The sequence below is a fragment of the Poeciliopsis prolifica genome, unplaced genomic scaffold, assembly GCF_027474105.1.
Source record: "Poeciliopsis prolifica strain line A6 unplaced genomic scaffold, Auburn_PproV2 SCAFFOLD012, whole genome shotgun sequence".
Lineage (NCBI taxonomy): Eukaryota > Metazoa > Chordata > Actinopteri > Cyprinodontiformes > Poeciliidae > Poeciliopsis > Poeciliopsis prolifica.
In genome coordinates, this window is record NW_026562387.1 from 7,765,900 (window position 1) to 7,789,883 (window position 23,984).

At 36.1% G+C, this 23,984-nt stretch overlaps 1 protein-coding gene across 2 annotated transcripts in view; it reads left to right on the plus strand.

Moving 5' to 3' along the window:
• cntnap2a (contactin associated protein 2a) overlaps positions 1-23,984 on the plus strand; it is a 266,864-nt gene that overhangs the window by 90,322 nt on the left and 152,558 nt on the right. For both annotated transcript variants that reach the window (XM_055037488.1, XM_055037489.1), the window contains exons 2-4: positions 1,321-1,431; positions 9,734-9,927; positions 21,124-21,271. In XM_055037488.1, coding sequence (XP_054893463.1) covers positions 1,321-1,431; positions 9,734-9,927; positions 21,124-21,271 — 453 coding nt within the window. The remainder of the gene's footprint in view (positions 1-1,320; positions 1,432-9,733; positions 9,928-21,123; positions 21,272-23,984) is intronic.

Here is a 23,984-nt window from a genome sequence, read left to right on the forward strand (position 1 = left end):
AACTGGAAACATTTTAATTAATAATTAACAACTGTTTTCTAGTGGGAATTGAATTTCTTAACTTTCAGAAGAAACTATTTGTTAGTTTGAGTCTATTTTCTTATCCGAGCAAGCTTGTTATTACTATACAAAATAATTTTACCTAAAGGAGAGCCTATTGAAGCTGTAAAACCTTGGCGACCATTGACAAACTATCAGAAGGTGGTGTGGCTTTAAAACGTTTTGGAATCATTTTCTAATGTGAGTGCAGAAAGAACTGGACTTCAGCTATGGGTAGGTTTATCAAAGACTTTGACACTCATCAATAAGTTCAATCAACGGATGTCATGCCTTGAAGTATGTCTACCAGACACTATCAGAATGAGTTGTTGAATGGAATCAGACAGGAAATGTCAATCTCAATACATAGACACATAAACATACATGTACATAGACAATGAAGAGAGGAACACCTCTCTGACCAGGAGTTACATATAATTTCTTCCATTAAGCAAAGAAAATTCCTATTAAAATATACTCTTGTTGGTCAAATAGTACAACAAATATTTTGTTAACTTGGTCAAATGTGATGATGTTTGACTTAACTTTATGCAGCACACTGTCCTCCCACACTTACACCGCAGGAGCAGAGAGCTGTTGATGGCCTCTCCATAGCCTGACACACAATTCACCATTTCAGTCTTTGTGAAGCCTAATGTACTGTAGTTGAGTGGGTTCAGTTGTATGAGTGAGTGAAAGGTGAAGCTTTACAACAAGGAGAGGCAGTGTGACTGTTGACTGTGTGTATATGTGAAAAAAAAATCTTTTTATCTTCATGTCAGGTTTTTTCCCATGTGTATTTCTCGTAATTTGGTGTTTGAGGTTATTCTAACAACATTACTGGTTTTTCAAGGCAAATTTGAAACTGATAAACTCTTTATCTTGATCCACTTTTAAAGAATTTAAAACAGTAGTTTATTTCACTTGTCATAATGTTTTTTGGTGTTATGATTATATAAAAATCCCCCATTTTTCTTATCCTTAGTGTCAATGAAATAGTTCCTTTGTCAAGAGCAATAGTGACAGTCTTAAAAGCACTGTCAATAGTGAACAACTTCAGGGCTTTACTTTTCCACATGTAGTGTATGTGTATTCAGCATAAACACAGGGTCTGGGTCCAGTTCACTGACTATTTCTCCTTTTCTTGTCTCTTTTTTTTTTCTCCTATCTCCCCTGCATTTCTTTTCTCACAATTATGTGTCCTCTGGCTTTTCCCACTTCCTGTCCTGTTTTGTCCCCTATTCATCTTTCTCTCTCTTCACAATCATTCGCTCCCTACAGAGAAGTGTGATGAGGCTCTAGCCTCTCCGCTGCCTCACACGGCCTTCACCAGCTCATCTGTCTTCTCCAGTGGATATGCACCTGGATATGCCAAACTCAACAGGAGAGGAGGTAGGAAACACACATCCATAGTACTTTCAGATATTCATAGGACGCACACACATACACACACACACACACACACACAGAAAAAGATGCGCATGTCCTTGTGCTTGGATATAAATGAAAGTAGTGGGAGGGTGCTTTTTTCACATTTATTCTACACATATAAGAGACTAATAGTCTAATTTGGATACATGTCCATACATCTTTATGAATGATTTTCCAGGTGATCAAACTGTGAGATGAATGCTCAAGCCTTTATAGAGTGACACACTCCCCAGTGCTCCCCAGCTGCTCTTTTCCCCTTCTGCCTCTTCTAACCCATTTTCCCTTTTGTATTTATTTTTTACATCTTCTTTTGTGTTCCCTCGTCCCTCATTCTCCTCATCGTCGTTTTAATCATTATCTCCGTGACTCAGGCTGAAGCTCATTTTCACATCAGTCCACAGCTAAGGGCTATGAACAGACAATTACACCCCTTTATGTTTTTACAATTAATAATTCATACCTTTCCTTCCATCCAATGCAGTCACCCTGCAGCGTGGGCAACTGAGCAGTGATGCAAACCTGCCAGATAAAGGCAAGGTAATCTGAGGATTTTAATCACACCGATTGAGTTAAAGCAATGAGAGAAGATGGGACTCGTGCTTCTTGAATCATGGCTTATACAAACAAGAGAACAAGGCAGAATTTAAAATAAGAAAGGATGAAATAAGGAATAGTTTCACAGATGCTGATAGCTCTTGTGTCAATGCTGCATCTGGTGTTTCTGGACCCATTGAACCCACAAACATTTCTAAAACGCACACACAGTTTGTCACTCTATCTTTATAGTCACTTTGCGTTTACATCCATTTATTTTTTATTTGTTTCTGATGCTTAAAACTGACCTTTACACCTAACCATTACCAGCACATGCCTAACCCTAATGCAAATTTAATTCACACCCCAATTCTAATCTATGGCCCAAAAACAACACTTTTTGTTTTGAGCTAGTACTTTGGGCCCCTTAGGGAGCAGTGGATGTCTACTGTTGAAAAAATGTTCTAAGTGTATAAAAACATGGTCTCTTTCTTTCTCACACATACGCACATGGATGCATACACACATTATCACCAAAGTCCAAAATTGGTGACATATTTAGCATTACTAAATTACTGTAGCATAACACAAACAAAACTGGTATGTAAATTAATACTGTATTCAAAGCAAATAGTCAAGTTTATTTATCATATCAACAAAACAATAACCAATTATGAAACAATCAACAGACATTACAGTTTGTCAAATGCCATCGTCAAAATCATTATTAATCATCTTCAAGTACATTAAAAACAGCAGGAGCATTGACCAAAATATTTAATCAGAGGCAGCTCTAAATAAGGAGCCTAAATAAAACTAAATACTGTTTCTCCAAGTTTGGTTCTGTCTACTGTGGGACTGCAGAGTAGACATGAACCAGAGGAGGTGAGGTCTTCCAGTTATATACTACTGCAAGTGTCACCACTAGGTTTTAATGAAATGTCTTGCAGACATTGCCCATTTAAAAACCACCACTGTTCAGAGACATAGCAAAATCATTATTCACTTTTTAATTTTGAAATTTGTGATTAAAGATTCTGATAGCATTCATTTTAACAGAGGCAGAAGTGCTGAGGTTTCTAGAAAAAACACAAAAGGTTAAGTTTTCTAGAAGTGCATTTAAGTTAGTCATATTCAGTATGAGAGCAGTTTTTGCCACACTGGTTTTTAATTTGTATTGCACACTGCTAAGGACAGCAGAAGTAAATCAAGTTTATGTTGGCGATGACTCAGCAGATTCTGTAAGAAATTTGAAATTATAGCAAAATAAATTCCATGCAGAGTAAAACATTTGATAGGTTTATTACAGATTTCCCATAATGCACTGCAAAGTTTTCTGATGTCTATGTTTTGTAATTCATGCTGAAAATGCACCACCTTACTCCAAATGAAGAATTCAGTGCTTTATCAAGCCTCTGGGATACATTGTGTAGCTTCCATGTTTTATTGTGTATTATCTAAATGTGTACCTAATCCTGCATTCAACTCTTGTCCACTATTAATAGAAGGTATTTTCACTTTCATCTAAGCAGCGCATATTATGAGTTTGTCATTTTACGTAATTATTTTTCCAGTCCTCTCCAGCTATAAAACAGGCAAGTAAAAAATAAATAAAATGCAATTAATAGCCCAATATGCTGTCATGTAAAATATTTTTTCTCCCATCTCTCCCTGCTTGTATTATCCAGATCAGATGTCCATAACAGAGACAACAAATAATTACTGTAAACCGATTCTGCCAGATTTTGATTCGTCAAACTGGCAAAAATACTGAGACAATTTCCTGTACACATCCATAAATTTTAATATGTCATTCTTAGTACACAGGATATATACAGACAGCCCTTGCAGCTAAAACAACTTTAAGTTTTTGTATGGGGCTCTGAGGATTTGTCACTCTAAAGAGTGCTTCTTCATGACTCAGGACTCCAGAGGGGACCTGCTTTGCACCATTGTATCTGCTGCTTTGGATTGTACTTCTACTATGCAGCTACTCATCCATGGAAACCCAATCCATGTGGTCCTTGCATGTGTTTTTTAGCTAATATTAATGTTTGGTGATACTCTGCTTACTTTCACATTGCCTTCCACTCTGTTGCTTCCACTATGAGATAATGCCACTTACCATTGGAAGTGGAATGTTTTGTGGGAGACATTTCACGAATGTACTCATTGCACAGTTGACATACACTCACACCAGCATGCCCCAATTCATTCAGCTCCTGAGAGCAACTCATGTTTTCATAAATGGTAAGCAGTCTGCAGTCATTCTTAAATTCTTGATTTTATACCCCGTTGGAAGGGAACATAACATTGCATATTTTGGATATGTCTCAATACTTTAACGATAATAACGCATTTTAAAAAAAAACTAATCACTATGCAGTGTATGAATGTCAGACCACAAAATGGATTTAAAAAAAACTATGTAAATATTGTCGGATGTTTTTCTCTGTCAACTCAGAGTTTGTGGATCTCATCTCAGCCATTGATCAGAAAAACATTAGAACTACACCTGGCTGCATGTCCACAAACACGGGTAATAAAAATAATTGTCATGTTGCTACACTTTAAAGAACTCTTAAAGATAATATTTTTTTTGTCCAAATAGTAGTATTCAACAATACATTAATTTATTGAAATGCCCCACCAGAAAATGTGCCTTATTAACTTTGTTAATCATTGTTAGCTTCTGGATTTTACACCCATTGTTTCATGAAATAGCATTGATCATAATTACAGTTCAGACTTTAATGAAATCGATAGACTTTGGCACTTCATTCGATCTTGTTCCAAATTAGGAGTGAAAAATTGTGTAAGCCAAATAAAAATAATAATAATGAGAATTTTGCATGTGCAACTGGTTGTCATCATGAAAAGTGTCAGAAAAACCATAAGGAAAGATCCAAAAGAAAATGTTCATGCCAGTCAAATAATGGCAAAACAAATAACAAAAGTGTATTAAATACAACATATCAATGAAGGTGGATAGGTTACATTTATTGTGCTTGCAATTCTTGTCTTTTTGCTGACAGAATCTTATTGATGTGTTTTATACATTGGTTTGCATGTGACTGTCAAATTTCACTTTTTTTGTATGTGCAAACCTTTAGACGATTAGCTCCTACATCTTTATTATTTTCTTCTCATCCATCATATCTGCCTCTTCTTTTTCTTCATTATCCTCACCTTGCACTATAACTTCGTGACATCATTATATTTTTGTTTTTGTTTCCGTCTTCCTTTCTCTTTCCTCCTCTCTTTCTCTGTGCTTTTCTGCCTCTCTCTCTCCCCCTCCCTGCATTTCTCTACTTTCTTAGAATAATTTATGTCTGTCACTTTTTCTCATGCTTTTATAATATCCTCTTTTCCTCTCCCTCCTGTCATGGCATTGACTCCCCTGCCTTACATTATCACTCCTGTTCTCTCTTCTCTCCCAAATCTACATTTTCCCCTCGACTGTAGCTTCTTTCTGTCACTTCAAGTACAAGACCCTGTATTTCTCAGCAGTGTCAGACAGAGAGAAGAGACGAGCCAATTTCTCTTGCAGCCAGTACCTTTTGGTCTGTTTGGATAAATAAAGGGATAAGAAATAAAGACGGGGTAGCAGTCAGAGCATCAGAGAGAAAAGAAGAGTAATGGAATGAAGCCAAAGATAATTTATATACGTTTTCAGATATATCATGTATTTTATGATGTTTGCGTAATTACAATGATAATTCGTCTCCACAGTATTTGTAGTTCGAACAAACACAGTGTATTATAATGTTAAACTCTTTGGGGACTGAGACTGGTTTTATTTCTTAAAGTCTGATTCATTAGCATTTTTGAAATGCTTATATTTGTCAAAATATCAAGGACCTGATCTACACAGAGTCCAAAAAAGAAACATTAAATTGCATGAGACAGAAAAAAATTGTAGGTATACTAGGTTGCAAGCGATCTACAAATATTATGGGTGCAATTGAATGCATTTGCAAAAGATAAAGAAAAGATGAAGTCGAAAGTTGTTATCCTCAACTAACAATAAAAAAAGAAAACAGAATATTTGATTTAAATCAAATGTTGTGTTGTAAACAATATGTTACAACACAACAGTGATAACATTTGAAAATCCTTCATTCCTTGTGTATATTTTTCTATTTTGCATTCTTTTAGCTTTTTGTCCTCATTTCCTACTAAATGTCTGGTTTTCTAACTTCCCTCCAGTTTTGTTTTTCTGTGTTTTCTGCCATTGGTCGTCTTTGCTTCCACTTTTGTTACTTTTTATAGATTTCATATTTCATCCTTATGTCCTGCAGCGATACTTTCATAAATTTAAAGTTAACAAGAATTTTTACAACAAATTTAAATAATAAACAACAGAGAGCTATTGGAAGTTAAATATTTTGGAAAACTATGATATTTTTCCATTACACCTTCAAACTGAGAACAAAGAGTTAACAATGGAGACCAAATAATAGCAAATTGAGAGAAACATAACATGGAGGAAAAAGTAAAGGAAGTAATTTCTTTATGGTTGATGGTTTGAAAAAAAATATTGTTCCCCACAATGATCTGAGAGGAACCAAATTCCATCTACCTGTATTGTTTTAATATGTACTTACCATCCATGTTACCTGACTTCTCTTTTATTCAGTGGGAATTTGTGTAAAAGAGAAACTCTGTTTAGGCCTGGACCAGAGAAACTCACTCATGCAACAATGGAAACTGATATGTTTAAAAAAAATGAAATAGAAGTGGGTGATGTGTGTATGCATGTGTGCATCTTAGTGATTCCAATGTGTACACACAATTCTTTGCAATGCAAAAGTGACCAAGCATAAAATTAACCTCAAATGACTAACCCTTCCAAAACTGATCTTAAAGTCTTTCTGTGTTCTTCTGCTGCTTTCCTTTCTTTAGCTTCTCTTCTGTATTCATCTCTCCCACGTTTCACCTGTCTTTCTCTCCCTGCACCCATTAAATCATTGCATACTCTTTTTACATCACCATTTCATCTTATCTGTGTGCATCTGTAAGTTTTTACTGCAACATTTTCAATCCCACGGCCCATTTTCTCAACTTGCCTGCTTTCTTTTTTCAATTTTATTATCCGTTATTTTTTTCTCTCATTTCCACCCTTTTATGTAGCATTTTATTTTCTCACAGCTTTAAAAAAAGTATTTTATTTTCATACTGTATTTTGAAAAAAGAGAGTAACAGCTGCAGAACAACTGAGCTCTACTATGCTGCACAATTAACCAGATTCCCCTTCCGTTTTCATATATTCTTTTCACTCTGTCATCCTGGAAAGTTTGCCATTGCAGTCATCCATCGGTAACGACAGTCGGCTTTTAATTAAATTACTCTGTCTCCATTCCCTCCCTTTACTCCCTGACAGAAAGATGAAGCACTAGCAGAGAGCCAACCAGCTGTTTTCCCTCCATTTCCCTCTTCTGACATCCTAGACTCTGAACTTATTAACATCTTGAAGTTGGCGATCAAAACTTTTCAAATAAATGCTCACGAATATATACAAATAAATACAAATAAAAGGAACCCCTGGAAGCACAAACACTTTCAAATCACACACATAGAATATGTGTCCACAGTACAAATAGAGATGAATCAGTTCACCATGTATGTACACGTCCTCTTTTGGGAACTCGAGACTCACCAATTAAGCTAACATGCATGTATTTTAACATAAAATGAGAACATTTGACACTCACATTTACACAAAAAGAATAAGAACAGATAGATATGCCTTGGCTTCTGGGTGATGCTTCTTGCTAGTCCTCCTTTACAGCTTAGCTCACTGATTAAATCAGAAGAATTTCATTTAGCAGGACTTTATGAGGACTGATCTGTTTTCAGTTTTTATGGTCTTGGTAGTGATATGAAATCTTTGAAACCTTTTTTACAATCTCTTAATCACAGTCCATTTTATCCAATGAAGGGAGCTTTCAATCTCTTTTGATCTCTCCAAGCATGACAAAATTGGGATGGCATTTCGCCTAGTGAGTTAATTGTTTTACAGTTTCGGTCAGTCTTCCTTTTCTCTCCCCTGTTTTTGTGAGTTTTATCTTCTGATCTTTTTAGACTGCCTTTTGGCTTTCTCCTTCTCCTTGTCTCCTCTTCAGATGTGGTGTCTTGACCTTCTCTGCTCCCCTGTTCTCTCACCTATCCTCCTCCTGCTCCTTTTTTTCCCTCCCTGAACATCTGTGTGTGTGACAGGCGAGAGAACAGTGACAGTCCCGCGATGCTTCCAGACTCCCATTTCTCCTTTTATTCTCTCTTTTTTTTTTCCCTTTGGCTGATGCTACCATTCATTTAGCCTGTCACCTTTAATTCCCTCACTTCCAACATTCTACATCCTTTCAATTCGTGTGTGATCTTTTGAACCCATATTTATCTCTAGATCTTTCAGTTCAGCTTTGTCCCTTTGATATCCATCTGTATGTTGTGGTAATCCTGCTTCAGTGCAATTTTCTGATGATCCTTCCTTTTCAAGTAGTTTTATCTAAGGGCGGCCCTGCGGTGTTATGTACTACTTGTTTGGGCTATGTTTAAAGGTTTATTTGTTCATTTATACATTATTATTGATATTTTGACTAGATCAGGACAGGTGTAATTCTTTGCAAATTTATAACAAGCTATTCTATTGAAAACAATGTGAGTTTATCAACTCACAAATGATAATAAAAAATATAATAAGTAAAAAATCCTAATGACAGATATTGAACATTGATAATGTGAGAAGTTTTTTTTTTTTTTCAACCTCTGTACTCAACTGGGACACCTCATGTTTTTTAGATGCTGTATCATTTTTATTTCAAGATTTTACTACTAGCTCAGAGCGTACTTGTCTTGTAGTTAATCATAGTAACATCTATTAAATCTTTACTGTTTCTTTAATGTAGAAAGTTCTTGAGCTGGTTTTTGGTTTCCAATATATTTTATTTGAGTCTTTCATTCAGTCTTTTTTAAACTCGCTTGAAACATTGTCTTTTTAAATGTGTGTTCCTAATCATTGATTATGCTATCTATTTACCATGAACTCAGACTTGTTCCTCACTTTTTTCACCCTTTCTTATAACTGATTGTATTTTTATGTTCTAAATATATTTGGTATATTAGATGTATTTTACTTTTGTGGCATTGGGTTTTTAAGACATTGGCAACTTTACTGATGCAACCCCAGTTATCTATCAAGTTGGAAGTAATGAATCGGTAATTTTTTTTATCTGCCTGGGAGGTGATTTTTCTAACTTTTATAACATTTATTCTATCTTATGATCATTGTCTCTTTTGTGTTCTGCACAATGCTTAGCTGTGCTTGCATATTTCCCCCTGGTTTTATGAATCTTATGTTGCTCTCTGCTGGAGTTTCATCCACCTGACTCTGTAAACGGATATAGCCTGAGGTTTTTTTTACAATCCGATTTTTATTACAAAATGCAAAACTTCAACACTTTAATCTTCTACAAAACCTAGGATAGGTTTTCTAGTGGATTGTGTTCAACATGTTCATACTGCAATATATTTTTGTAAATTAAGCTTTACTGGGAGCAGACTTCAAACCAAAATTGTCTTCGGGAGCGGGGTAATGAAGCAATCATGAAATCTTTTTCAAAATAACTTAATTCCTCCATGGAACTTTGGGTTTGCATTGCACTGTAAATAGGTGTGCTTGAGAAAAGAAATCTTTGATGCCCTCCATTTTAAAATGCCATCCACTCTACAGGTGCTGGAGGATGGTCACCTCTAGACAGTGACCATTACCAGTGGCTCCAGGTGGACCTTGGTTCTCGAAGACAAGTGAGCGCCATTGCAACACAGGGTCGGTACAGCAGCTCAGACTGGACGACACAGTACCGTCTGCTTTATAGTGACACAGGAAGGAACTGGAAACCATATCATCAAGATGGCAACATTTGGGTGAGTAAATTGAAATCTAGGTTGATATTTGTGTGGTTAAGTTGTGAGAAAATGGAGACCCCTTTATTTCTCACTAAGATTCCACAATTTTGCCCCACAATTTCCACTGGTCTGGGCGTCTCAGTACTTCTTTTAAAAAAATTTTATTGCGTATCAATCCTATAATTATCTACTCTTGGAAATATTCTACACAAAGCAAGAATTAGCACAGGACATTTCACAAAAGGAAATTTAAAAATTTTGAGGGGTGGAATCCCTGTGGAAAAGCCCACCTCATGGTTGTACCACTGTGGAACTTGGTTTTCCTAATGCCCATTGTCAAGGTGCTGAAACTGATAAAGCACATTGTCTATTACCAATAATTCTACTATTTATACAAAATGTGCTTTAAAGCCAAAAACAAGTTTATGAAAAGGCCAATGTTACTCCCAAGACAGAAAATGTGCAAAATGGATACAGATTTCCTTTAACATCCCATCTACCATTAAATATCTTAAGATAAGGTAAAGCGTTGTGTTCAAGAGGTATTCCAGTCAATTCAGAATTTATTTTAAAGTTTTTTTATTTGCTTTTAGAACTCACCATGGCCTTGCCTCATCCAATCTCTATGAACTGTTGCAGAGTAACACACCTACCTGCTTTCTCAGGTCAGCTGCTTGTCCCTGTATCTAGGACTGAGGCCCTGTTTGCACAGCAACAATTTGTGGTGAATATGGAAGAGTTCTGTTGGTTTGTACTGTACATTTACATGAAACCACCGACTGTTTTCTCTAACAACGGCACAGATTGAAAACAGGTTCCAGAGTGGAATGTTTCTGAAACGTACCGGTGTCTGTTGTCTTGTAAACAGAGAAAATGGATCTTTTCTGTCAGGGAATCCCAAACTGATGCATCATATGACGCAAAAGATAGTTGCTTCCTACAATCCACAGAAGAATAAGAAACTACTGACAATGCTGGTGTTACTACAATTTGTGTTTCCCCATCAGATACGGTTCCCTCAGCGTCTCTTCACTTCTGCGCACAGCCCATGTGGAAAAATAGACGTGTGCTTGTTCAGCGCTCATAACAAGCACTCGCTTGTGAAGCGCTCTTATATAGAAAACTACGGACACAGTGAAAGCTCAAACAATGTGTTTCAGCAAAGTTATCTGACTTTTTTCCAACCGCATCTTAATCTGACGGTACCTGATGGGGAAATACGAGTCAACTTAGTTAAAGTTTCTTTGGAAATCTGGCAATATGTCACAATTTGAACTTTAACATTTTAGGCTTTTGATTTTTTTTTGAAAAATATGACATTTTTATTAAGAACATTTTTCATAGGAAGCTTATTTGGTGTTTTAATTAGTCTCTCCAACCAGACCAGTATGTAAGAGTCACAAGACAATGATCATAGTATTTGTAATAGCTAGTTGAAGATTTCACATGCACCACGTTTTGTTAGCAGATGAACAGAACTCCATTCTCTGTCACCAACAGAAAAGGAAATTTTATTTTATTTAGTTCATATTATGAAGTAGTCCATTTTTTCTCATCTGGATGTGTCATATGGATGTCTAGAAATGGTAAAACACCTGATCTGAATGTTGGGTAGATGGGACACAAACATGTCTCCAAGAAAGATGCATGTTGCATAATTATATAAAACCAGTTTTCAGTTTAGAACCAGTTTTCATATATGCTGGAGAGACATGCTAACATCGCTTAAGCCAGCATAGACAAAGTGGAGTTATAGTCTCTAATATGCAGTCACAAAATACATTTTGACCGATTTTCTCCAAAGCAAACTTGAATGAGGTAGCTGAAAGATTTAACTATTAGTTTGTACTATCCATCATATCTAGAAACTTGAACCTGTTTCTGTTAAGTTGATCTTTGCATTCAGTCTCTGACAGCTCATCATTATTTAGATTCAGCAATTATTTTTTAGAGCTGTTTTCAGTGACACACAAGAATATTTAAACTGTCACAAATAAATTAAGGTGTTGTTTTATGCTGAATCATAATTGTTTTGTGATAATTATTCATTTTGAAGAATTTTCCTCTGCCATTAACCCTGATTCATTGCCTCTAACATTTCTGCAAGCACTTCAAAAACAACATTAATCTCTTTTATATTTTGCAACCACAGCTGAGTTTTTGCCTCCATTTTGTCTAGATGTATGACACATATATTGCTTTTTAATTTATTATTGTTGTTAGTCAAAATAACGCTTATGTAAACAAATAGAAAGCTAATCTTTTCAAGCTGGGCATATCTCATAAATAATCCATGCAGCAGGAGGGAAAAGCAGAGTGCATCCTTTTGGCTGTTTCTGGTCTCATTTGGAAGGGGCCATTGGAGAGCAGCAGTCTACAAGAAAGCAGACACACACATGCTGGTTGCTCCTAACATAGCTTGTTGGTGATTAAGATCATACTCTACACCCCCATAAACTATTTTTTCCATGTGTATGTCTGTGTGTGAGAAGCGTTAATATTGAAGCAATCAGTGATATTGATCAAATGAATGAGAAGGGATAGTTGAGCACATAAACCAGCTTAATGTTTCTGTCTCTCTCGCTCACACACACACTGCTACCATCAGGCCCTGTTTCAACCTATTCAATCACGTTCGGCTCAATCCCCATTCACCACTGAATGAGGCTCACACAGTGATCCCCAGAGAGAAAACCACCTGTCCTACACTTTTATGCATGAGAGCTCTTTTCAGGAGGCTTTTGCACCCAATCACTGCCTGCCATTACTTTTTGCTGATGACTTAACTCCATTCCTGCCAAACTGAGAGGTCCAACTAGTTTTGGCTTTCATCAGAGCATGTTGTCTAAATACTAAAAAATCAGCTGTTATAACTCCAGGTCTCGTTGTAAAGTATAATCACTGAGCATGTGCAATGTGGTATTGCTTTTGTGAAAGAAAATGTTTTAATTTGAAACTAATGTACCACTAAGGAGTCACAATGACATGGATAAATGACTAATAATTAATAAAACCAAAAGCCCATCCTTATTCCAACTTCATTTAGTCACTTGCATCATGATTTGCACCCTTGAATGGCTCTTTGCATCATGTTTTTTTTTTTTTTTTTTCTAATTTAGCATAGTAAGTAATTCAAGGCACTGAATAAAATAAAAAAAAACGTGATTTGAGGTTTATCATTTCTATCATGGTATTACTAGCAGGAAATAAAGGTGACAACAAATGTGGTAAGGACCCTAATCTTGCTCATCTAGTCAGAATCCAAAATGAAATATCACATCAAAATTTTAGGGTCAATTCTGTTTATCAAAAATGATTGGGACTAATGATCTCTGATTGTTTTACTATAGAAGACATATTTCAGCATTAAGAGACTAAATTAAGTCTTTTAAAAATAAATTTGCAGGTGTCAATGTTTTTTTCATCCAAGCACAGCACATACGATAATTAGTACCTCATAAGTGCTCATATAGTGATTTTTGCACCTGACTACCTTGTCTTAAAGCACACAGTTGTGGAAACAAATTTTTACATAAATCCCTAAGATTTTATGTCATCCTCAAGGGTAACTGAGCCATTATTTTAGTGTAGACAAAATGAAACTGGACTTGATCTTTCACAGTGAACGTTATCAAGGGTAACAAGTAAAGTGTGTCACTATTAGTAGGACGTGGTGCTATCCATTATGCTATATGTCGTATTTCAGCTGAACTTCATGGTGTTCAAACAAGCAGTCCCTAGTCTGTGTGGAGCTTCTTTTTTTTCTAGTGTGCAACTGTGCCCTTTTTGTAACTACAAACAAATGTGTATCTGCATTCTCTAGAGGAAAAAGCTACTACACTGTGTCTTGTCAGGTAAATAGATGAGGAAGTCTTTGTCTTGTCTCAGTGGTAAGGTTTAATTCAGTTTTAAAACCTACAGAGCATGCACTGATCAATCACACACCTGCATAAACATTAGTAGATTGCATTCTCGGTCTCTTTCTACCTTCTTTCTTTATTTTTGCATGACCACTCTTATTAATTTTCAATGTCAGTGTTGCTGAGTGGCAAGAACAACTGGATTGATGAAGTCCAACTTAGGTTTGAGATAGTGATTGTGATATGTTTTTTTTACAAAATGTCTCCACAGAGAGAGATTGATTAAAGTAAAACCCAGACATCCCCATCTCTTAAGACGCTCTCTCTCATAAATAGTGGGAGAAGAATCCTAAATCAGCTGCCTCACAGTCATTGACTGTCTTATGAAAGATCTCTACAGAGGGGGAAATTGTACAAATCCTGGGCTGGAGTCTTTCTCCCCATGCATGCATGGATTCCCTCTGGCTTTCCTCTACCTACCAATATGTGAAGTGATTGAAAGAGTTGTGACTTCTCCAATGTTCGCCCTGGCTCTCCCACAATGGCTTCTGGAGATAGGCTTAGCGTTTCACGCCCCTACAAGGATACACTGGTATAGATAACAAATCAATGGATGGATGATTGTCAGAAGCACAGATGTTAAATTTACAGACATAAATTTGGTATTTTACAGTGACTTCTGCTCATTTCCTTTAATATAACTTATGTGGCACTCTCTTTTTTTTTTTTTCAAAATGTGTCGATGACAGGTACATTCAAATTAGAATATGAACAGGCCATAATTACTGAAAATTTGCACCATTTCTTTTTTGAAATTCAAGTGAACACAGTGTCAGGTTTATTGTGCTGCTGACTTTAGCAAAGTCAGCAACACAAAACAGGAATTCACAAGTCAAAACGCAGACTTACAGAATGGTCAATTTGCAAGTGTAAAGGCATGCAACCACACACAGTGCTTCATCTGTGCAAGTTTTATGTGGAGCTAAGCATGGGGACTGTGCTGCATCAGTGTTGGACTTTTGTGAACTGAGGGGGGAGAAGGTACCAAATATTCACAGTCTGAGTAATGGACTTTTAAAATTCCATGTTTCCCTTCTGTGCATGTACGTGTGAATATATACGTAAAACACTGACGAGAGTTTGATGATGAAATGTTTCTTGACCTTGAGTCTAGTGCTTTCACTATTTCCTCCCTTCTTTTTCCAATGTCTGGCCATTATTAATGAGAATAAAAAGCAGTGCATGAAAAAGGTACTGGCATAAAATGCTCAGAAATTATCCATAATTTTTCTTCTAATAATATGAAGCAAAGAAACGAATCCATTTCCTGTGGTCACCAAGGCTTTGGTCGACCCTTTTAGCAGCTGAGGGCAGTTAATGAAAGACTGAGTTGGCACAAGCCATAATGGGAACAAAGAAATGTAATAATGTACAGGCTTCTATATAAAATATTAAAAAGAATGTTAGAACCAGCCATATATCCTTTTATGTGCAAAAATACACATTTCACAAAAGGAGAAACTACATAGAAACTATAATTGCTCTAAAATATATTTTTGTATGAAACAGTAAAGTCAGCATAAAAAGAATCACAATGTTTTTAATATTACCATAGACACAAATTGGTATGGTTTTCTTTTTGAATAATTAAGTCTTGTGTCGCTTAAGTATTTTCCAAAAACCTGCAACAAGCTCTGTGGCTCAAGTAAAAGGTTTCTAACTATCTTAAGAACATTTTTTTGAAAATAATCAGACTGCATGATCTGGAGCGATTGCACAAAGGGGAATCATTCCTCTCTGTCTCTCCAACATTGTGAAATCCTGTCAAAGACTACCAGGTTACACTCATCGGGATTACTTTACTGTATCCTTTTGCACATGGGCTTTCAATAATCTGGGTATAAATCACAGAGCTGTTGTGTAATGTTTAAGTTGTCAAAGAAGACATGACAGCTTACTGGGTTTTGGCTATGTATGGTTTGAGGTAGACAATTTCACTTTGAAAAACATGCTCAGAAAGGAATCACAGCACACCTTCTCAGTGCAGGCATATTTTCTGAGGCGTTTCATATGTAAATGATGGATATTGTTTGAGTGGTTTTCTATTCAAGAGAAATTGATTGTAGAAAGCACTGAGGGTTAGTTACCTAGGGTAGCAGCAATATGTCCCCGGTGACTTTCAAAAAAGTTATTTTGTGGCACTGGATTTATGGCACTGCTTTAAAAGATAATATTTTTGTGAAATATCACATATGCATCATTACAGTGAGTCATAACCACAAAATAAGTACTTGTGGTTTCATTGTTTATCTCTGAAACAATGTTGAATTTGGTTTTAGGTGAAGGAACTAGATTATTATATTTGGGGAGAGGGATTTGTTTTCTTAGATCAAGGGGCTTATGCTGTTATTTTGTGTCTCTGACACGCAGCTTTAAAATGAAGACATTTTGAGTCTCTCAGTACCAATATTGGGGACTTGAATCAGTTGCCTGGAATTTTAATTTTCTGGTTGTAGACAAGTGGTTAGAGTAGATAAAAATACAATCATTTGCTGTTTTGAAAATCTGCTCTCAGAATGTGGTGCACATAGTTTCTGGAAAAGAACATGGTCAGAATTTCTTCTTTTCATATTCTGGTCTAAATTAAGCATTACTAAAGTTTGGCCTGCATAACTGGCTCAGAAAACGCCACAGAGTCACACAAACAGAACTATGCCCAGGCTTTCACTGAAACACAGAATTTCTCTATGGCCCTTCTGTTTAGTCCCAAGCACTTGTCAGTAAAAACAAAAGAACAGACCAGCCCGGACTGATTTCCCCTGCCTTTTCAGAGGAAACACACACCAATGGGCCTGACTCTGAGCTGGTCTAACAAAGAGTCCAGTGGCAGCAAGCAAATGCCAGAAAACAGCTTTCACTTGTTGTTTCTCAGTATCTGGAGATCTGTCCACAGCCCTGTCCCTGGCCATCAAAACAGAGACACACAAAAATAACTCGCATACAGCCAGATACTCCCTGCCATAAAAAGACTCTGACAGAAAGGACAGTTGCATATCCAGGAAATGAAAAACATTCAGCCGGGGAGGATAATTAAACAAGTGGGGCGCAGAATTGACGATGAACCACTGAATGTTTAGACAATGAAGGTAAAGGTGTGTGAATGTGTGTGTTTAGATATTTGTTGGTGTGTCTTTTGTCGATATAATGAGGGACATTTGTGGAACAGAGAAGACAACAGCGGGATTTGCAGATATGCTGTATGAAAGTGATTCAGTTGTGTTTTCTTGAGAGACAGCAGCCCAGTTGTTCAAAAACAATCAGCTGTGACAATGACTGATTGTGAGCTTACCTCATTTTTGTTTTCAATTAATATTTCCTCTCTTTGTTTTCCATTGATCACATGGTCTCCCTAATCAATTGACAGAAATGCTTTGCTATGATTCATCTGGTGTTTTCATAAAAAAATATGTAACTATATTTACGGTAATTCCTTTAGTTAATAATATCACTAAAAGTACATAAATGCAACAGTGGATTTGGAATTGTTTTATACATTAATAAACACTTACCTTGAGCAAAATCTCCAAGTTGCTTTTGATACTTTGCTGACTTTGCTGTCATAAATTGTTTGATCAAATAAATCGCCAGTGTGCATAGAAACACATTAACCCCAACACAAACAGAAACCAACACACACTGCATCCAATGACACATACATTTCCAATTACTCAGTGGTTTGCTGTTTAATGATTTGACTTTGACGTTAGGGGAATTAAATGGTTGACTTGTCCGACTTTAGCAAGGCATTTTCTTCATCTCCATCCTCCTCTCCTCTCTGTCTTCCTTTCTCTCCTCCACTCTGCATAGTAATGCCTTTGAATTGAGCTGTTCATTCAGCCAAGCAGAGATAAGTGCAGAATTGCAGGATGAACACAATAGAGAAAATAAAAATTGGGATGGGGGTTGGGGATGGTGCTCTTAGGTGGAGACAAAAAAAAATGTTTTGTTCTCTTTTTCTTGCAGTCTTTATTGTGAACTGACAAGGGCAAAGAGCAATGTGTGGTTTAAAAAAAATAAGACATCTCCCAAATAGTCAGCCTACGCTTTAGAAAATCGTTAGTATTCAGTTTCCCCCCTATGTTCATGAAATGAGCCTTACAGTGACATCAAAATCTGACATCAGGTTCTCCTAAATAGCATGAAGTCCAAACTACACCTGTGTATGTGTGGACTGTTAAACCATTCTGGCTCAGCCAATTAGCCAGGAGTGTAATAAAAAAACAAAGAAAACTGCAAACTGAATAGAAAAAAAATAAAACAAACAGAATGGACGTAAAAATACTGACCAAATGAGTCAATTTTAAGACAAACCGATTCATATGTAAAACCTAAGCTCGCACACAATCCAACAATAGTGGACATTAATGAAAAAATATTTTATTTCAAATGTGTATACTAAATGAATTAGCAATTTAGGGTTTTTTTTTTTATTTTTCATATCTTATCACATAATACGATGCTATTCTGAATTACACATCCTGCTCATTTCACATGTCCTCCTATCACATATATATGTGATATTCTTGTTGCCTGTTAACATGTTGCCCATCTTCTGAGAGAGCAGAAAAACAAGAGAGCTATTATATATATATATATATATATATATATATATATATATATATATATATGCATCTTGATCATATTTTTTTTTTATTTTCTTAATAGGTATGACCAGCACGTTTCCTGCATTCAGAACAAATGTAACTTTTTTTTTCACAGTTTGTGACATTCATACCATGCTGAGTGAGTTCTACAGTCTCTTTCAAAAATACTGCCACTGAGCAAGACACTTAACCCAGATCTCCAGGATGTGAGCACCTGCAGAGAGCTGAAGCTCCAGTAAAAGTACTCTGAAAGGGTCTGCAATGATTCATGTGGAGCTGTGTAAATTTGAGGGAAGGCGATAGGAAAACCATGTTTGTGTTTTCAGTTAACCTTTTCCTGGATAAATAAAGATTAAAAATAAAAGCAAGGAACAGTGGATGTTCAGTGGCTCTGAGCTTACCGTGAACTCTTGACCATCTCCTTTGCAGATAGCATATCTTCAGGGGTACATTCCTGGGTCACTGAGGAGTCGGGTCAACGCAGACTGTTTGTTTTCCCCCTGCTACAGTCATCCTCTTCCCTGGCCATGCCAACTCTTATCGGAAATAGCACATGGCTGTGTGGTGTATTTCTTTCATCTTGTTACCTACTATGTTATTAATAATTTCTCTCCCCCAATGGGTTATGCCAGCTGTTGTGTGCATATGTGTGTGGACGAATGGCACAGAGAATTGGACTGTAGCGAACATGTTTATTTCACACAGGAATGGGAGAAACAGAGGTCGAAAATAGTTTAGGGAGTGTGAAGAGGTGAACAGTTAGAGGTTGTCCCTTCGTATTTCCATCCGAGTGAAGAAATGGAGCAGGAAAACCAAAGAAAGGGAGGGAAAGCATGATTATTATCTTAATATAAACAATATTACAATAGGCTGTACACAAAATAAAAGTGAGATAAAACAGTTTGTAAAAGCATTTTACTTGGATTTCATCAAATCTGCGACAACTTCAGCTATTGCTCTATAACCACTGCACCACAAAAATAAAAAAACAGAGTCATATATAAATCAGGAAATAAGATTGAATACGCTGTCGGGAGATTCACTCCAGCAACCTGTCATTGAGATCTGACATCCAATCCACTTACAGCAACGATGCATGAAACAACAGATGAAAGCAACTCATGCTGTCAAGCTATGATGAATATAAAACAACCTGGACATGTCCCAATCATAGGCGTTGTATGAGAAATGAACATAGCCACTGTGACATCACCCAGTGTCCTGTACACTTCACTTTTGAGGCACAATGTTTTGTTCATGTGTTTTTTTTTGTTTTTTGTTTTTTTGTTTTTTTTGGGGGGGGTGCAGGGGTTTCAGGTTAAGGAGTTTAAGTTGAGGTGCAAAAGATGATGTGACTGAGATGGTTGAGGTAGTTTCCTAATACAGAGGTTTTTTGTTGTTGTTATAGAGGTTTTATATACATTATGTATGTATTCCAGTTTTGGCTTTCCAACGTAGCAAAAGCTCATTTATGTAGTTACCTTCACCTCAGTTGATAACATATAGTGCTGCAGAGTTCATAGGACAAACACTCTCCCAGAAAACAAGAAAAAATTATTGAAAATCTAAAACAATCTATGCAGAGGTGTGTACAAAGATGTTTAATCTTCTTAAATAGGTTGAACCTTCATAATTTGAACTATCTCATTGGAAGAGACAATAGACCCTTCTAGCACTTACTGATGAATGAACTTAGCCATTAGACTGGGTTGGCATATTGTAGTAGAAATAGGGTTTAATATTTTACGCTTTTATAAGGTAAACAGCAGGAAATGTATTAAAAAGATGCCATCAGACATAGGTCTCATGATTCCCTGCGTGGTTGTTAGCTACAAAGGCTGACATAGCCAAACAACAATTCCAACAAGAGCTGTCATCATTGTCAAACTTTCGGTGTCGCCAGTGATATGGCTGCTTGGTCTTTGGGGGCTTGTTCTAGTGTCTCTGTCTTGTGATGCCAGATGCTTCCCATCTCCACTGTCTGTCTTCCTCGTATTGAGTTTAGTCCTGTCACCACTGTTCCAATTGAGAATAAAAGGCATTGGAAGCAGTTCATTTTGAAGCACATCGACATATCTTACTTGGACTCATCTTCTGTCTTTATTAAGTTTTAGGTCCATCTTATAACCTTACAGTTTTATACATTGTAGAAATGAACTGTTTTTTTGGCACGTGATCCAAAGCGCCATTTGAGGACGATCGCCTCCTATTCGCTTACAACTCACTGAAGATGTTTTACTCTGTTTTCATACTTGGATCTTACTGATTTACTAACTTTTGTCAAACTGAATGAACAAAAATTGTTTTCAACACATTGTTAAACTTATGTCTTTATAAAATGTAACAAAACAAGACATCAAGGTTGCCAAATTGAGAAAAAGGTTAAAAAAAATTCAAATAAATAACAGAATAACTTATGTGAAACACTTAACCCTCTATGATCACAAAGATGTAACATAGGACCCTTTACCCCACGTTGCCTAGAAACTTTGGTATCACTTTAAAATTGTGTTTGTGATTGCAAATGGGTAAACGTGACTCTATTTTAAAGGGCTTCAAGTGACCAGTTTTGCATTCTGTAACTGCTTGTTTTGCTAGGTTTTTGGTGATAATCCATGTATAAGTCATACACTTATGTATTTCTCTTTGAATAGTCATTCCTTATAGTTGTTTTGTTTTGTCTTTCTCAGGCATTCTCTGGAAACTCCAATTCAGAAAGTGCAGTTCGCCATGAACTGCAGCAGGGAATTGTCGCTCGCTTCCTCAGGCTCATCCCAGTAGCCTGGAGTGAAGAGGGACGTATTGGTCTCCGCATAGAAGTGTATGGATGCTCGTACTGTGAGTTAAGGCAAACGTCTTCTCAAATATTGGTTTGGCATTGATTTTCTAACAGGTAGAAGCAAAAGTTACTCGATTGTTCTCAGAAATGGCACTGTGTGCTGGAAAGTACATAATTCCACCCTTTTAATATTATATTCTGATTATTTGGATGCTTTCTGCATTTTAATGACATTAACATAGACTGAGGATCTGACTTTGTGAACAGTCTCTCTTCTTCAAGTCAACTACGTGACTTTTTTTTCCCGATAAGCTTCAAAATATATTCAGAAATTTAGAGCAACTGTCTTACTTTGTCTAACCTTGTAGTTAAGCACGCCTTTCAATGCACAAACTTTTGACCACAGCCTTGAACTGCTATATTCAACATTCTGTTGGTCCCACTTGTTTTCTCTTGTTTATTTGTCTTTTTGCATTTTTAAACATTCGTTGCAACCATTTCCTCCTTTTAAATAATACTTGTAATTTTTTACCATGAAAGCCTTAAGACGTTAATCAAAACTGTGGAAAGGACCTTCCTATAATTTACTCATTTTAAATTCTGTATGAAAAATATATATATATATTTTTCTTTACATAAATAAAGTAAATATAATATTGGCAATTGTGACTATTATTGATTGAAAGTGAACAAAAAAAGTTGTCACATGTTCATACCGCAATATGTTGCCATGCAATCTGTACTAATTTCCAGATCGATGCTTGTGGGGACTTTAACTGCATAAAATAGATACTTTTAGCTCTTTGTGACATGTTAGTATATATCACACACATAACAAATAGCCAAAAAAGAGTTATAAATTATGCAATTTATTACATAAATAACTTTTTAAGGTCACTAATAAGAATAAAGGTGCTTAAGCTATACAGCCTAATTTTGTCAGATATCTTCTGGACTGGTTGAATTTATTACACTTAAGGACTGAAATCATGTCCATTACTCTCTGGGACTTTATATCAAAGTTAATCGTTCTTTAAAATATCTTTTAAACACACTCTTACAACACACTAGTGCTTTGTCACACAAAGAATAATTTTTTGTTCCATTGCATGGATCCGGTTAAAGTCACTTAAAATGGTTTGTCAGACAGATTGTAGTCATATTTAAGATTGGTATTTCACATTAGATTCTAACATGGACCCTTTGTAAAGCCTTTAGAAATAAATAAGTGATAATCCTATTTATAGACCAGAAAACAGTCACAACCGACTCTGGCTTTTGAGTAAACGCATCATCTAGGGAACTGACTCCCTTGCAACCTCTCCGCTCTCATTCTATTAAAGGGCGCCAAATTGATTTTGATAACAATTTCAATTAAGTCTGTGCATAAATTACTTTTATAAGGGACACACGTACATCTTTCATTCTGGAGATGTGATTATATAGTGTGGATATGTCTGAGAGTGTGGCGAAATGTGTGCGTGTGTGTGAGAACACAAGGGCATGCATTGTATTCTAGTCAGTTCTCAGCATCATTGATTACATTCCCTTGTTTCATTTCCTCCCCACGTCAAAAGAAGCAGGTAAGTGATGATAAGGATGACAAGATGTGCTACACATTACCCAGAAACACTAAGTCAGACAGATATGTGTTTCTGAAGGCAAGCAGAACAATTTGCTTTAAAACAACATATCTGTCCCCTTCAATTTACATCAGTTTTCTATCAGTCTCAGCCATACAGATTTCACCATGAAAATGACGGTACCATGTGATATCTTCCCGTTATTCAACATGAAGCAGGCTTGCAACAACCAGCAAGTTTTTAATTCATATTTAAAATTGACCACACCTGTAAAATTACTGGATTGACAGTAAATGGTGTGTTTTTCAAAAAAAAAAAAGTGCCTGTGATGTTTTTGGCAATATATTTTAACAAAAATATTTGATTTGATTTTTTTTAAAGCATTGTAATAGAGAGATTAATAAATGTTCATATTACAAATGTTTCTCCATCAAAAGTTTCATGTGAATGTTTTATTTCCTAACTGCAAGAAGTTGTATATCATTTTCTTTTCAAGACAAATGCTATTAAGTTTATGATTATGGGATTATGATGTGTTTCTCATTTACTAACTCTATACTATGAAAGAAAAACAGACAATACAATTATGACAAAATGAAAACTTCATCTTCAACAACAGAAGGTGTAAATGTTTCACAGAACACAGCCAGAGCGTGTAAAGTAAAATCACACTTTTACTTTTCAAAACTAAATTATGTGAACATGTTGTAAAATTCATTTTTTTCACGTAAACATTTCTTTTTTTCATTGGAGCATTGTTCAATGGACTAGCTCCAAAGAAACGATGTAATATGAAAAATTAAAAACATTTGTTTGTAGGCCAAAATGAGCTTGGAGTTTGTTTCTGACAGATAAGAATGTTGCCCACCATGAGTTGACATCTGTTAGATTACAAGAATAAATACACAATCAAGTAAACACATTCTTTCAACTCAGATATAAGTGATAACAGAGAGATACTCACAACTGCTTGCACATGCACACACCCACAGTCAGATGCATCATATTTCAGAGATGTCTGTCAGCTGTGTTTTGAAGCCTGCAGTGCTTTCTCATGATTACCCTGTCACTACTCCTTCCTTCAGCATTCAGTCAGGAAATGGGAACACATACATTTGTCTGTTTTTCTACCCACATTTCTCTCCCTAACTCCTCAGATTCTTAGAATTTGTCCCTCCTATTTTTTTTT